The sequence below is a fragment of the Centruroides vittatus genome, unplaced genomic scaffold, assembly GCF_030686945.1.
Source record: "Centruroides vittatus isolate TY-2023 unplaced genomic scaffold, ASM3068694v2 scaffold_3315, whole genome shotgun sequence".
Classification (NCBI taxonomy): Eukaryota; Metazoa; Arthropoda; class Arachnida; order Scorpiones; family Buthidae; genus Centruroides; species Centruroides vittatus.
In genome coordinates, this window is record NW_027122703.1 from 205,693 (window position 1) to 222,746 (window position 17,054).

Sequence of the window (17,054 nt, forward strand, 5' to 3'; positions counted from 1 at the left end):
TCGTCGATTTTAAGCCTAATGAAAATTTTTATAATAATAATCGAGGCTATCGTATCGTTAAAAATTATTTCTTTATTTTGTACAAACAAAATAAATATATTGAAGAATATAAAAACATGAAAATTATACTTTAGAAGTAAATCTAGTATCAAAAACGTTCGATTCAGCACGACACAGTCCAACTGAAAATCGTTCCGATTACCGGCGTTCCGATTAACGACTCTCTACTGTAGCTATAACTTTTTGGTTTAAAAAGTTACTTAGACAGTACATTGTTGGTTCTTGATGCAAAATACATTTCAAAAGATCTCCATCAATTCACTGTATAACTCAACAATCATATAAATTATAGGTGACTTTTATATTGTGCTAGACAAAACATCAGATGAACTAAACAAATTTGTTCTTAACATTCTAATTACACCACTAAATAGAAAAAAGTCACGTTAATGTTTAAAACTTACTTTTTTGAGAAAATTAACTCAACAGTTATGCAGGTATTTATTCTTCTTTAAACGTCAATAGTATTATGGTAAGCCTATTGTAAGTTCGCTGACCTGGTGGAGATTGGGGACTTAAAAAGCCCACTTCTCTGACACCAGTGTAAGTTCGCCGACTTCCAGGGGAATCGTTAATCCCGTGACAGGATGATCTAGGGCAGGGGTGGCGAACCTATGGCACGCTTGCCCAAAGTGGCACGTAAGAGAAATCATCTGACATGTAATGTATCATATGATCAATGTTCCCTCTAAGCTGCGCGGCTGTGCACTGCTCAAATTGTTGCCGCGCACGAGAATTTGTGTGCCACGCAGGCAAGCATTCACACTGATTTGAAATGTTGTTTACTTATTTCTCACTCTGTCTGCAACATGATTATCACTGCATATATTTTGATTAAATACATTAAATCATTGACAAAAGATAATATTTTGTATGGAAGTATGTTTTAAAATGAATTTTAATCTCTATAATTAATTATTTTATATACATATGCTCAGCAAAAATTTTTTTGCTCAGAGAATTATATGTTCCGCTCATCTACAAAAAAAATTAGAGGGAACATTGCATATGATTTCTGTCTTTTTCAATCATCCTTTCTGTTTATCACCTGATCATCATTTTTTCAATCAGATTTTTTACATTTATTCGAATTAAAGTGTATTCGTTTAATTTCTTTAACTATCATTATTCGAAGTCTAAGACATTGGCACACATTAACATCTTTAAAGCTAAGTTTGCTTACAATATGGCATGCGGACTCAAAAAGGTTCACCATTCCTGATCTAGGGTTGTTCGTGTGTGGTGTGGCAGAGGAGACACAGATGACAAGTATCTCACAGCAAACCTGTTCATTTAAACATGAAATAACTTACACAATGCACAAAGTTCTTTAAACAATTGAATGTTCGAAAGTTCTAAGTGTCAAGGGTGTTTTCTAACATCGCTTGAAAGTAGGCCCCGGGGCAGTGGCAGGTGAGGAGATTCATTGGTTGGTGTTGGCGGCATGGCTCTCTCAATGGACACAAGTACGGAAACCTCTGTGCATTGGCACACACGTCTCCTTGCTTCCGAAACGTCTCGGAGAGTCCTCTGTCATGTCCTTCAAAATCGGTCTTATTAATCTCCGTTTTCTCCCTTTTTGTCTACCTGATTGGTTCTACATTCCTCTTTTCCGCTCCCCGAATGGTCCCACATCTGTTCCTAAGTGAAAGACAACTCCTGTTTGAGTCACGAGAAAGATCCACTTCGAAGAATCTACTTGACATCAATCGTTAACTCTGGATGGAAAGTGTTGATAGAACTTTGGAACTTGCACTCGTATTTTTCCCCCATTGTTGTCTAGTCTGTGACTTTTTATAATTTTAACAACCCAATGTGATGTTCCTTTTTGTCATTAATCTTTCCCTTTTCAAAATTTCTATGTTCTAATTATTTGTATACGAGTGCCTTATCAAAGGTCCATCTCTATTGGAGGATGCTTGTTTACAATTATTAATCATTTACAATTATTGTGTTCTGTTTTACATCAATATCATTTTTCTCGACATGGTTTCATGACTAGCACAACTAATCTGATGTTTGATCGGTTTTTAACAATGGAGGTTTTTATTTTTCTACTTTCATTTTAAAACAATTTTCTATTATAAATGTTTAATGTCAACCCGTTTTTGGGACTCACACTACCACCAACTTTTGCTTATGATAAGGTGTGTCTTGTAACAGATGAGGCAAGTTATATGCTTCTTGCATTTTTGCAGCTTGAGGTGTATTAGAATTTGAAACACATACCTGTATAGCTTATGCAATTCACAGAATCTGCAAGAAAATTATTTCTAATTTTGCTTCACAAATGAATAACTAACAGATTTCAAGAAGATCCTAGTAAAGTGTCTTTTACAGATACAGATGTACCAAGAATTAATCTTCCATTGCCTCCAACACCAGTAGGAATATGTTGGGATTGTTGTTACAGCTTTCCATTGTGAAAACTTTGACCAAATTTTAACTTACCTAAATGCTTTCAATGATGATTCTAAAACCATTTCAAATGCAAAGAAACTGGTAGCTAATAGTGACCTCCAGAATGAACTGTTTCGGATACCTATGGATTCAGATACCTATTGCAGGTGGCCTTGTATATTTCCACTTGCTCAAGATGTTTGAGAAAAGGTTGCCTGGAAGAGCTATGTAAGAGCCGTACACTGCTGAATTCCATACAAATATCAGGTTTGGAGGCATAGATAGCCAATGCACTGTTGGCCAACCTTATTTATGATGGAAATCTGATGTTCCTTGAGGTGGGTGTTTAAAGGGCACATTGTAGTACCTATGTATTCTAAGTGGCGGCTGGATCTATATATATATATAAGGCCACTTGCAATAACACTGCTATTAATTTTAGTGATGTTGACTCCTACCCCACAATGTGGAAGTTTTTCTTTGAACTATAAATCTTACTATCCTCCCCCTCTCTTAACATTTCGCACGAGAATGCACAAAGAAACAAACATGTAGCCATTGTGCAAACGAACATAGTTTCCATGAATGTGAAAAAACAGGTAAACCAACATGCACCAACTGTGTACAGGAAAACAGAAAGTTACCGAAAGACAAGAAACTTAGAACTGACCATAATGCGTTCAGTTTACAATGTCCCACGACTCAAAAAATCAGGGAACTACTCATACACCAAACCAACTATGGACCTTAATACAAACAGTAACTTCAATCAGAGTAGCAGCGAAAGCAACACAAATAGGACACATCTTAGAATACTACAAATTAATACCCAAAGATGCAGAGCCGCGACATCCTTGACAGTCAAGATGGCCAATGATTTGAACATAAGCTTAATCACTGTACAGGAACCATATACAAAAAGTAAGAAAATTGTGGGATATGGTGGATGGAGGGTAATGACCATAGGCAATGAGATAAAACCAAAATGTGGGATCATTGTTAGAGAAGAAAATCTGGACGCTGCGATAATACCCCACCTTACATCACAACGAATAACGACAATAGTACTGCATCAGGAACCACAGCTCTATATTCTTAGTTTGTACTTCACACCAGAGGATGAGGATAGTGAATGTATCGAAGAACTAGAAAAAGTAATTGAGCAAATTAACAGTGACAACTACCTTCTAATAGGTGACGCTAATGCTAAATCTCCCAATTGGTTCCACTCAAGAGAGGACAATAGAGGTCGACTAATCAACAGCCTGATGGACAGCCGGGACTTATACTCCACCAATATAACGGCTCACCCCACTTTCTTTACGGTCCATGCTGAGAGCTGGACTGATATCTTCCTCGCCCCGATCGGTATGAGCAGTAAAATCACTACCTGCAAAACACTTATCCAAGATTCTGTGAGTGATCATAGATACATTTATGCGGAAATTATTAGGACTGACAAGACTACAGGAAATTACCGATATATTAAGAAAACAAATTGGGACCTATACAAAAACCTCTTCGCAACTTACTGGAGAAATTACAAATTCCAAGAAATTGACAATGAAGAAAAAATGAACAAATATGCGGAACACATCATAAATGCTATGCAGGCAGCGGCTAGACAGTCAACCAGTATTAATAGAACGGAACAGAAGAGAACTATTTGGTGGACACACAGTCTAACAAAACAAAAGAAAATTGTAAGAAAGCTTAGGAAGAAAATTGCAAGAGCCACTGATGAAGAAATGAGAAATATGCACAGAAACGAGTATAGGAAAGCCCTAAAAACATACAAAAAAGACATAAACAACACTCGCACAAGAGCCTGGAAGGAATTTTGTGGAAAATAACGGAAGCGGACACCATGGGATGTACCGTATAGAGTGGTATTCAATAAAAAGAGAAAGTGTCAGATCCCAAACATAACTAAAGAAAATGAAAATAACTCGGAATTAAACATCACAGAAAACATTAAAAGAATATTACAATACCACTTTCCACCAGATGACGAAACTAACGACTTAGAAATACACAGGGAAATGAGGAGGACAGCACAGAATCAATCCTCACAAGATCAAGACGAGCCTTTCACATTTCAAGAAGTTCAGGGAGCTATCCTCTCCTTGGCTAACAAGAAGTCCCTGGATGTGGACGGTTTGACAGCAGAGTTAATGAAAGCCGCCTTCAAAGAAGTACCCATGGCTTTTGTCCATTTATATAACGAAATTCTAAGAACGGGATTTTTCCCGAACGCATGGAAAATCACAAGTATTAAGCTAATTCCCAAAAATGGAAATGCCAGTGACCCAAAAGATTTCCGCCCAATTAGTTTGCTTCCAGTTGCAGGTAAAGTTCTGGACGGACTTATCATCAAAAGGATAAATTGGCATCTTAACAAAATTTAAAAGAAACAGTAGTAAACAATATGGATTTAAACCAGGCACATCGGCAATACATGCCATCTTAAATGTCACTGACTTTATCTTCAAATCTTGGGAACGAGGCTGTCACGTCATGATGATAAGAATAGACTTCCGCAAGGCCTTCGATCATCTGTGGTGGACAAGTATAATAAATCGTTTAATAGCAACAAAATGCTCAAATAACATAACAAATTTAATAAAAAGCTACCTCTCTAATAGTCAGGGGTACGCTGATGATACCGTACTTCTAATGAGTCATTTCAACCACAAAATTCTACAGGACAGAATCAATAATACCCTTACAGAAATATATAACTGGAGTAAAAGGGAGAAACTAGATATCAACTACTCCAAGTGTAGTGTGGTGGTATTCTCAAAGGGCAACGCCTTAAAGAAAGGGCCGAGCATCAAAATAAATAACAACAAAATCAAGAATTCAACTTCGGTGAAATACCTGGGTGTCATAATAGACCACAGACTTAATTGGACAGAACACGTCCACTACATCTACAAGAAGGCCACCAGGATCACACATGCCTTAAAGTCCATCTGCAGGAACAGGTGGGGCTACGGCCCAACTACCAGTAGGATCCTGTACACCTCTGTTATTGAGCCTGTCATTCTTTACGGGGCTGAGGTCTGGGGTACCTCTGCACTCAAGTCACACATTAGTAGGAAGCTGTTATCTATTCAAAGGCTCTCCGCTATTTCTGTCACTAAGGCCTATAAAACGGCTCCCACAAACGCCCTCTTGGTCCTTAGTAACCTGTTGCCCATTGACCTCAAGTTCTGGGAGAAGTTCATTAATTACAGACTATATAAGCTGGCAAATGGCAAGCTTACCATCGAACAGTTTTGTAATATAATCGTCAACGACAGTCAGACATCTGCAGATATTAAGAACATCGCCGAACTTGTTGTAACTAACGGCATCGACAAGATTAGTCATTCTGTCATCCACCCTAGTCTCTCCATTGGAGAAGACACTAATACCCCCAGCAACGCAAATAACTTAATTAAAATTTATACGGATGGTTCCAAAGCCAACGAGATTGTCGGGTGTGCTTTCGCCGCCTACAAAAGCCAACAGTGTGTACATCAAATGCGTAGGAGACTCCACACTAACTGTACGAATAACCAGGCAGAGTCTTTGGCCATCCTTTATGCTCTGCGCTGGATTCAGGAAAACTTCCACCCTTTACGCATCAGGTCCTACAATATTTACGGTGATAGCAAGACGGCCCTTCAACAAATCACTAAACTTAATAGCACGCTCCCTATTGTAAACAACAGTATTCAAATTATTTTTAACTTAAAAGAAAACAACGTTAATGTCTCCTTCCATTGGGTTAAGGGGCACTCTGGTAACCCAGGCAATGAGAGGGCTGACCTCCTTGCCCGCAGTGTCCCTAACTCCAATTGTATCATTTCTTACAACAGGCTCAGTGCTACTTTTATCAAAAATAAGCTGAACAACATCATTAGGAGCATCTGGCAGCAAAGGTGGGACAATAGTGATACCGGGAGGCTAACCCATAGCTTTTTCCCAAACATTCCCGACCGGCACACGAAGCCTCAGTACAGCACATCCTTCCAACTGACTCAGTTAATAACTGGCCACGGGAATCTGAGAACCTACCTAAAAAGGTTCCTTGGGAAAACTGATGGACTCTGTGAGTGCAGCCTTAGGGAAGAAGAGGATCCTCACCATATAATATATCACTGCCCATGGTTTGTCGAACAGCGAAAAACCCTGAAGAACAAAGTGACCAGCAGCGGGGATCATTGGCCCTGCAACCTTAGTGCCTTCAGTAACAAGAGCAATTTTATTGCTCTTAAAAACTTTGCTAAGGACATAAAAATTTTGGACTAGACCAGTTTTTCAACAAAGTCTGTGCTTCCTTTTCCACTTTAAGGACTCTATTCTCCCAAGTGTGTTCGGCGGCCGTATTCGAAGTACCTGGACTTCTGTACTCCTGACACAGCATTGCTAAATTAGCTCCTGTAAATATTGCTCATCTATACATCTGTTGTAATTTTACTTGTTTTAATTTTAATTTTAGTTTTATGTTCATTATAAAAATTTAACTTTGGTTTTGTATTCTATTTTGCATTTATGTATTCTCTATGTATTTGTCTCCTTTCGCCTGTACAGTCTACTCTCCACGCGAATTTACTGTATATAATGTTTATTCTTATGTATTCTCCTTCTCACCGCATGTCTAGTTCCTCATTGTGCTTACACTATTGTCGGTCCTTTACCTCTCTAATAGGAAGGCAGGTCTTTATACAAATAATATCAGAGTGGAAACAAACGTCACAAGAGGATGTCCACAGGGGTCCAGATGTGGACCCGGGCTTTGGAATCTGGTCCTAGACGACCTTCTTGAACAACACGAGGACACAGAAGAAATAAAATTACAGGCATACGCGGATGATACCCTGGTCTTAGTGGCACACAAAAATTGCAACCGTGTGGCAGATATTGCAAATAAAACGTTGTCAAAAATTGGAGATTGGAGTAAAGTACACAAACTACCAATCAATCATGGGAAATGCGAGGCAATAGTTTTTACAAGGAAAAATAAAAGAGGGCAGTTGAAAAGAGCAATTGGGGTGAAAATAAATGGCCAAACTATTCGCAACGTACAACAAATGAAATATCTTGGCATTCACTTTGACAGAAGTCTAAACTGGCAGTTCCATGTGAATCAAACCTGTAACAAGGCCATTGAGAAAACCAACCTTTTAAACAGTATAACGAAGAATACCTGGGGTCTAAACCCAAAACATACAAAAATGATATACCTACAAGCTATCGAACCAGCTGCACTTTATGGGGTGCAGGTATGGGGAACAGCATTAAAAAAGGTTCACATAAAAAGAAAATTACTTTCGCTTCAAAGATGATCAGCCATTAGGATCTGCAGGGCATACCGAACAGCACCGACAGATGCCCTGCTGGTTATAGCCAATCTAACACCGATACATCTGAAGGCTAAACAAACAATATGGAATTGGTTCTTGCTAAACAAAAACTTCACAAATATCTCGGACAAAGATTTAGAACAATTACAAAAAACAGAGGTCTTGCCACCAGATAATTCAAAAAACATCTCTAAATTTATCAGAAAAATCGACATTAAACAAAAAGACAGTAACCAACCAATTGATCCAAGAAGGATAAGCCAATATGAAGTCGTCCTGGATTATGACAATACCAATAACCACAGGAAAGCACAACAAATTATAATATATACGGACGGTTCAAGGGATGAGCAGGGCGTGGGCTCAGGACTGATTATTAGGAACAAAAAAGGGACAATCTATCAAGCAAGCCTAAGATTGGCAAATGAATGCACCATAACCCAGGCAGAGTTATGGGGAATTTATAGGGCCATCTCATATGTGAAACAACTACAACTGGAAACGAGAAACCTAACTGTCTTCACGGATAGTAAGGCCGCTCTTTACATACATAAAAATGGGAAGAACAGCTCTGCCCTGGCCTCAGACCTAATAGCCCTAGCAAATGAGATTGGCCAACAAACAAATATATTTTTCAATTGGATACCGAGCCACAACGGACATGAGGGCAACGAGCTTGCAGACAGATTGGCGAAGAGGGCAAGAACCAATACTATAGTCACCTATACAAAATACCCGATCAGCTATGTTCAGCAATATATTAAAGAAGAAATTAGAATACTGTGGCAACGAGACTGGGACAGCTCAAACACCGGGAGGCAATGCTATAGCTTCATCCCTTCGATTGAGGGACGTCAAAAAATCAAGACTTTCCAACCAAGCTACGAGCTTACGCAATGCCTTACTGGACATGGGGCATTTAACACTTATTTAAAACGTTTCAACAAAACAGATTCGGATTATTGTGAAATAGACATACACGAAAAAGACAATGTAAACCACTTGATTTACGACTGTTCCAAGTACAGCGAACAAAGACTGAAACTCATCAGGACTTGTCTACAAGAAGGCTACAATTGGCCACCTGGAGATCAACGATTCTTCGCAGACACCAATCTACTGAAAGCCTTGACAACATTCATCAAAGACAGCAGAGCACTTGCCCCACCTACAAGCGAGCAACTTAGCGCCAACCGAAGCACCCAAGGAAACCAACAAGTGTGAAAAGACAAGTCCTCCTATACTTAGACTATTCAAACTGTTTTACCAGTGTCTTCCACAATTAATCATCGATCACCCCTGTTGTTATGTCTTCGGCTGGGAAAGTACAGCTTCTACGAAATCGTTTTCTGGAGGGGTTCTAGGTTAACCCAATGGGTAGGAGGAGGGGCCTAGCAGTTGGGGTACAACTCTGTCCCTCTCTCCCTCCACATTGAAAATGAAATTGACTTTGAAAGCAGTGATCTGACCATCAACACTTCCACATTGTTTATGTCCATGTATCCTGCAGCCTAGTCCCCTGGTGCAAGGGTGCTTTTACTCTGCTTTGTATATAAACTGATACTGCTGTTATTTGCTTTGCAACTGTCAATTTGTACATATTCATTGTTAACGCTTTACATTGCAATCGGGATAAGCTCTCCCAACTACCATTTAATGTAAACTGTATCCTGCTTCCAACCATTAATTTCCATGTGTTTATTGAATACTGGTATTAATCAGAAAAGCTTTATGAACAGGATAAGTCCTCCTGTATACTGATATACACTTTATCTCATTGTATTTGCACTTACTAATTGTATTCGTTAAGAGTTAAGACTGCAAAACCGATATGTGGACGGGGAAGTGCCCCGTAGCATGCTCGGCAACACTGTACATAATGTTCTCATTTGTCTCGTGGGGGGCCCCCGGTAGCTTCTTTTCACACTTTCCTATCTCCCTGTGTTTCCTCTTCTACCTAACTTCTTACTTTCCTAATTTCCTTTTTTCCGTTTCCTACAGGGTTAAGTCTGTGTTATAACGGATAGCCCTTCTTATCTTTAAAATCAAATCAAATCAAATCCTCTCCCTCTCCTTTCTCTCATCTTATGACACCTCTCCTCTGCTCACATGTATGGCAATCCCTTGTTGTTTCAGCAACTAGGAATTAGTTTGCCTGATGATGTCCATTTAACACAAGCAAAAACATTTGCACATATTTTTAAAAAGTTGCTGGATTATAGGTTTTTAGAGTTTGTAATTCAAGTATATCCAGTTCTGTAATTCAAGTGGTGGTATTATCATCTTATGTTACTTTAGTATAAATAATGCAAAAATGTTTCAGTTTGTGAAATAATTAAATAAACATGCACTTTTTTTGCTTTTTTGCACCTGAAAATCCTCTCCTTAATTAATCTAAAATATAAAATTACTTGTCCTGACTGACTGACTGAGTGATTGATGAATCATCGCTCAGAGCAAACCACTGAACCTAAAGAGGTGAAATTTGGTACACAGTTAGGGTACATCATGAAAACGCACACTAAGAAGGGATTTTTCAAAAATTCCCTCTGTGCGGGAAAGGGAAAGGATTAAGTCTTAACCTGAAGAATGGGCTTCTACTGTACTATTTCAGATGTGATTTTTTTTTATTTTTTTTTGTTTTTAACTATGTTTAGTCTTCATTGATTACTTGGGTGTATTAAATTGATAACATTTCAGATGTTATAAATATTTTTATATATTTCGATTTTTTAACCAAATGTTTGAACTGTTTTAAATTCAAATTTGTTATTGCATATTGGTTTGATTATAGAACAATTGTAAATGTTCCAGAAAATTGATCAAATTGAAAACAGTTCATTTGATTCTTGGCAATTCTCATCATTCTCAGCGGTAGGTGTTATATAACAATTACTATGGTTGTTGAAATACTGAATATAAATGGTGGTTGCTTGCAAAATCTGCACGGGTGAAGTTGTGGGTAACAGCTAGTAATAGTATAAAATGTGTATTGTTTTTGACAATGGGTGACATTTGTAATTCATTAGTATTGATATTTTTGTCGAAGTCAAATATAATTTTGTGTAAAATATACATTAAACATTTAATTAGTTATTCCAGCAGTTATCTTAAAAAGTATAATCACAAATGAAACAAACTTTTATTGTTAACTGTTTCATAAGTTAACAATAAAAGTTTGTTTCATTGGACAGATTTGAATATGTGGTGATTATATTTTTAAGTTAAATTTGTTTTCTGGCCAGAACTGGTACACTGGCCAAAACTGGTACATTCGTTACAATATACATTAAACATTTAATTATTATTCCAGCAGTTATCTTAAAAATTTGTTTTTGGTCACAAAAATGTTTCAAATGGCAATGATGTAAAATGAGTTTCAGTAATTTAAATTTAAAAATAACTTCATAGTAAAAACAAAAGAGACTAAATGATAGAAGTCATTAGTTTTATTTAGCAAGATTACTTTTTAATCTCCCAGTTTAATAATTTTACTCACCCTCTATATCAGATGCTCCCAAGCTTTTTTTGAGAAGGTCATGTAAGCTGTGAAAACCAAGTCTGGGAGCCAGCTATGAAAGAAATAGTCAACAATTAAGATCTGTATTTCTGAATAATAACAGACATAAATCAATGTGAAATTTGTAACAGCTTTTTCAAAATGATGTTATCAGAATTGAGGATAAATTTTATGATACCCAATATTCCTTCAGATCTTGGACAGTGATGTTCAATATTTTGATTTTATATATTTCATTTTTGAAAAGATTTGTTCACAAAAAGGTATGCAGTAGCAAATTAGAACATATTCCTGTTATAAACGTTTTAAGACAAGATTCTCTTCTGGCAGTGATTTGTAAAAATTTAAAACTATTTTTTTTTTTAAATATTTTTTTAAATAAAAATTATTTGCAGTAAGTTCTATTAATTCTAGCTGACTTTTCAAAAGTTTGTGCTTTTAAATAGTTCAAATGGTAATGTTAGTGAAAACGAGCCACACAGGCTGGTTAAATATACTTCAGAGGCTATATTTGTCACAGAGCTGTAGATTGGACACCCAAGCTTTAGATTTTCAGCTCAAACCTTAGTTTAGACCTATACCTGTCATATGAGACAACTCCCAAATATATAATAAGGTGGCTGTGCTATATAGATGCTAGTACTGAAATAGGGATAATCTACAGAAGCCTGTCACTAAAGTATATAATAAGACCATACCATTAAGACTAACCATAACACAAGGTTGTTGAAAACAGTGCATTTATTATGCTCATTTATACTAAAGTTTTATTATGTTAATCTTTATGATAAATATGTTTACTAAATACAAAGTTTTAGTTAGTAATATTTGTGCTGGATTTGCCATAAATGGTTCTACTTGTTTATCACTGTGATAAAGATTTAGGTTTTATGCATATCTTATAAGTTGACCCCTAATTTTGGGGAAATATTTTTGGGATTAAAAAGTTGATTTACTTGTTGATACATACAGTAAGTGAAATACTAATTGAGGCTTCTACTTTTCATATCTTTTGTAACAAAAATATCTTTTTTGTTTATGAGGCTAAATAAATAAATCTAAGAATATTGCTCAGATTTGTTCTTTTAAAATGGATAAATCATTAAAATTTGATTTGGATGCAGTCTTAAAATGCAGCTGTTGTTGAGCCAGAAAGCTTAAAAACATCCTAAAGCTTTTTTTTATATAAATATGGAAAACCTACTGGTGTTACAATTAAGACTATAAAACAGTAAACTTGAGTTTACTGTTTGATAGCCGTAATTGGAACACCAGTAAGTTTTTTGCATTTATATGATATAAAGTCTGCCATAGTGATTTTAGTTTCTAAATCATATATATACTAATGATTTTTATAACTTAATCAATTTCATGTATGTTCTTTGTTATCAGTATAAAATCTAATTAGAATATTTGTGCAAATATTGTAGGAAATAATTTACTGTTTCAAATATTTTCATTTTATGTAGTTAAGAAAAGAATATGGGCCAAATACACTGCCGTGCTTCCCTCCAAAGAAATTACTGCCATTGACTCCTGCTCAGACAGAGGAGCGAAGAGCATTATTGGAAAAATATGTCCAGTTAGGTAAGACTTCTAAAATAAATTTAAAATTGCCTAATATCAATTTTGTTTATAAGATGTTTCAAAATACATCATTACAATCTATAGATTTCAGAAGTGCCTACATTCTGTTAATTACAAAAATAAAATATAAAATCCATCCAATAAACAAAGCGTTGATAAATATATCACACTAACCTTATAATGCATCGGAAATGGAATAGAATGTGGATCACACCAGAGAAGTTTTCTCTAGAAGTCCACCTGAAGGTCCTAGGGTGGACTGAAAACATTTGTGATACGTTACAAAATAACTGCAAAGCATTATAAGGTTAGTGTGATGTATATATAAAAATAAAATATTTTTAAACAAATTATATTCAAAAGTATTTGTATTCTTAAATTACTTTCAGACTAATGTTACAAAGTTTGCTCAAAATGGCTACTACCAGCCATTTTTGCTAATTACATTTTTGTACTGACAGATAAATATTTTTCATAATTTAGGAGCATTCCAAATGTATCAAGCTTGATAGCTTGAAAAAAGTTAGAACATTTGGAATGCTTCTAAATTAACAATATTATCTGAAGGTATTTCAAGAAATAACTTAAAATAGTATATGCATGAATTTTTAAATTTTCTCATAAGTAATATGATGGATTTAGAAAAGGGATTAAGGCAATAGGGATGTAAGCAAAGTAATAAGTTCATCTCTACCTGTTAAAATCTAATGACATCATCACCCTCAAAGCTGATAAGTCTAAGGACATTGTCCTTATGTATAGGTCTACTTATTGTAATAGCATTGAGGAATATATACATGACACCCATTGTTTCATAGCACTCAACAGCTTCCTCAATAAGCTCTAGTCTAGGGTACTTTGATTTTCCAACATCCCACTGGCAGGCTTCCTATATTTGTGTAACACTACAGTGACTGCCACATCTCATATCTTGGTATTTGTGAAGACACATGCCAGACACACAACTTCAACCAATTGTGGATAAATCTTTGTCACCTACTAACTATTAAGCTTTGAAAGGATAGTTAACAGTAACATCTTAGATAATCTTCCTATGTACCCATACATCACCAATGCTGTGGAGTTAACCCTGTATACTTTAAGGTTTGTGATCTTCAGTCTCTTTATTAATTCAAAAAATAACAAATGAACTCAAGGTTATTTTTTTTTAAATTTATAGTTAAATGAATTATAATTTCTATGATGTGTTAGTCAAAATGTTTATTGTAACAAAAGTAAATTAATAGCTTGAAAGTCTCAAAATTACTAAAATAATTTTAATATAGATGCTAAAATTTAATGTCAGAGAAACAATGTCAAGATAGTCAAGTATCACTATATAAAGAAAAATACTATATTACCTCAATTCTAAAATACACCATGAATTTAAAATTGAATTTAAAAACTTTTTATGGAAAGAAAACTTTTTAAATAATTAATTTTAGTAAGTTCTGTTAATAAAGCAGATAGTACTTGGTAGCTTTATTAATGTTCTTTTCAATGTAAAATAGTTAATAATTTTAGTGTTGCAACATAATATAGTCTTGAAGGCATTTTAAAGATTAAAAAATAATTTAACTTCAATATTCATTACCATCAAAACTCAGTTGAACTGATGACTATTGAATAGTAGCCTATAGCCAAAACAATCTATTATTGATGCATAACATATCATATTATCCAAGTATATTAAGTATTGTTTTGAACTACAAATGTAGAAATCAAGTAACTTTGTCACATACTTCAAACAAGTGAAAATGAATAAAAAGTATATAGTAGTATTAAGGAAATATAGTATATGTTATCATCAAATGATAATGCTGAATTAACTTTCAAGCTAAAACATTGGCTAATTTTAATATATAATTTATGCTATTAAACTGCCATCTTTTATTAAATTTAATAATTACATTAATTTTGAATTGAATTAAATAATTTAGACTATTCTGGAGGAAAGATTGATCTGGAGAGGATCATGAGAAACTTGCAACTTCTGTTTACCACACAGTTGCATTGCCAATTACTTTTCCTAGACCTCTGTCTAATCTTCACTTACAGACTAATATATTCAAGATACTATAACTAGTTATACTGCTCAAACATTTATCCAATCTTTGATCTCAGAACCATCTAGGTCAATCACTGTCTACTGAAATCAAGGATTGGATAAATGTTTGCATAGTATAATTGGTAACACATCTAGATATACAGTGATCAGAAGTTGTGATTCAGATTAATCTTTCCTTACAGAATAGTCTAAATTATTTTATTTAATTCAAAATTAGTGTAATTAGTTAATCATCCTTTTTGTCTAAATTTAATATCTGTTTTTGACTAAATTATCAACATTTATTGTGTTAATCAATGTTTTAGTTGAAAAGTTAATCTGGCATTATTATTTGATTATTAGACTAATTTGGGCTTGATTGTCTATATGTTATCATGTATGAGCAATAGAACAGATTTTAGAAAATAAAAATATTTAATTTATTGAAATTTTAAGAGATGTACAATTGCATTTAATCATTCTATACTTACAAATTTTGCTTACATTTTACTCATTTATCTTTGTCCTTAAACTATGAAAGAAAATTCAATTCAAAATACAGTCAAACCTGTCTGTAACAGAACCCCAAGGGACCAAACAACTCTTCTGTAGTAGGCAGGTTTCTGCTACATACAGGTTACCTACTATAGGTATTCCTTGATTAATGTGATTAATAAATTTCTCAATGCTATTGCATATATCAAAATTGCATTAACCAAATACAGTGGTACCTTGGTACTCGATTTAACAGTCACCACCTGCTAGAACAAATTTTCGGTTAATAACAAATATTTTTCTTTTAACTTTAATTTTTTTATTCATCCATAAAAAAAAGTTCTTTAAGATAAAATTGAGTAACCAATTTAAAAATAAAATGAAACCTTACAGCTGCCTATCTTTGTCAGACAAAATTATATTCAGTTTAGTTTGTTTTTTCATAAGTGGAAAAAAAACAAACTGTATGTGAAACACAATCATCAGCATGTTTTACAACTATTTCAAGTGGATGTAATGTTTCAACAATATGTGTCTGTGACACACTAAGATTTGTTGCAAATTCACAAGTTGTTATTCGTCAATCTTTAACAATTTCTTCCTGCAATTTCTCTTCAACAGCTTTTGGGGGTCCGTACATTTTGTATCCTTTAGTTCGAAATTTCCCAAATGAAACTTTCAAAACCACATTTAACACATTCGGAGTTTAGAAGAATCTTCCCCATACATGGTACAAGTATTTCTTACTGTTTGTATAGCATGATATTCTTTATGAAACTTAAAAAGCATGCATAATATGCCCAATGTGTATTTTATATGCAGACATTTCAACTTGATTTTATTCAAACGTGATGAAATGGTTATGGTTAACGAAATGTGTAAAATTTTAAAATAAGCTTCAAAACAAAGAATACAATCTTACATAAGAAATAAAGTGTTAAAGTTCACAACTTAACATAAATATGTGATGTAATTATAGTAAAAACAGCTGTTAATAAAAATACACAAAAACTTTCTGTTTAAATCCCAATAAAAATTACTGTAATAAAGTAGTCGTATTTTGCTATTCTGTATTGCATATGTGTATTTTCTAACTTTTTTATGGTTTATACATGCTAGGCTTGTAAACTTGTGAAATTGGATAAAGATACTGATTTTTCCATTATACGGCCCAATTTTCTTTTCTGATTCCGCTTTAGACAGGTTCCACTATATACAGGTTAATTTACATTACTTTTTGCAAAAAATTCAAGGGACCGAAGAAATTTTTCATTAATGACAGATTTTTCCCTATATACAGGTTGTGTTATAGATAGGTTTGACTGTAGAATAAATCTAAAAAGAAATCATTACAGTTTCAAAAATTTGGTTCACAGGATGATGCTTTAATTTTTTGAGGCACGAGTTATATTCTACCTCTCAAGTACAAGGTTATTCAAAAAGGATGGTGCAAAAGTAAAGTTGATTTATTCATACTTGAAATATACATAGTAACAGTATCCTTTTTGAATAACCCTGTATTACTATGCAGCTCAAATATTTATTAATGATGATAATACTGAGTTTAATTTTAGTTAAATTAATTATATGA

General features: G+C 34.5%; 1 protein-coding gene across 1 annotated transcript in view; it reads left to right on the top strand.

The window, feature by feature from the left end:
- The window catches only part of LOC136988562 (sorting nexin-17-like), a 51,618-nt gene that overhangs the window by 19,351 nt on the left and 15,213 nt on the right, over positions 1-17,054 (top strand). The window contains exon 3 of the mRNA XM_067286457.1: positions 12,804-12,921. Within this exon, the coding sequence (XP_067142558.1) occupies positions 12,804-12,921 (118 nt within the window). The remainder of the gene's footprint in view (positions 1-12,803; positions 12,922-17,054) is intronic.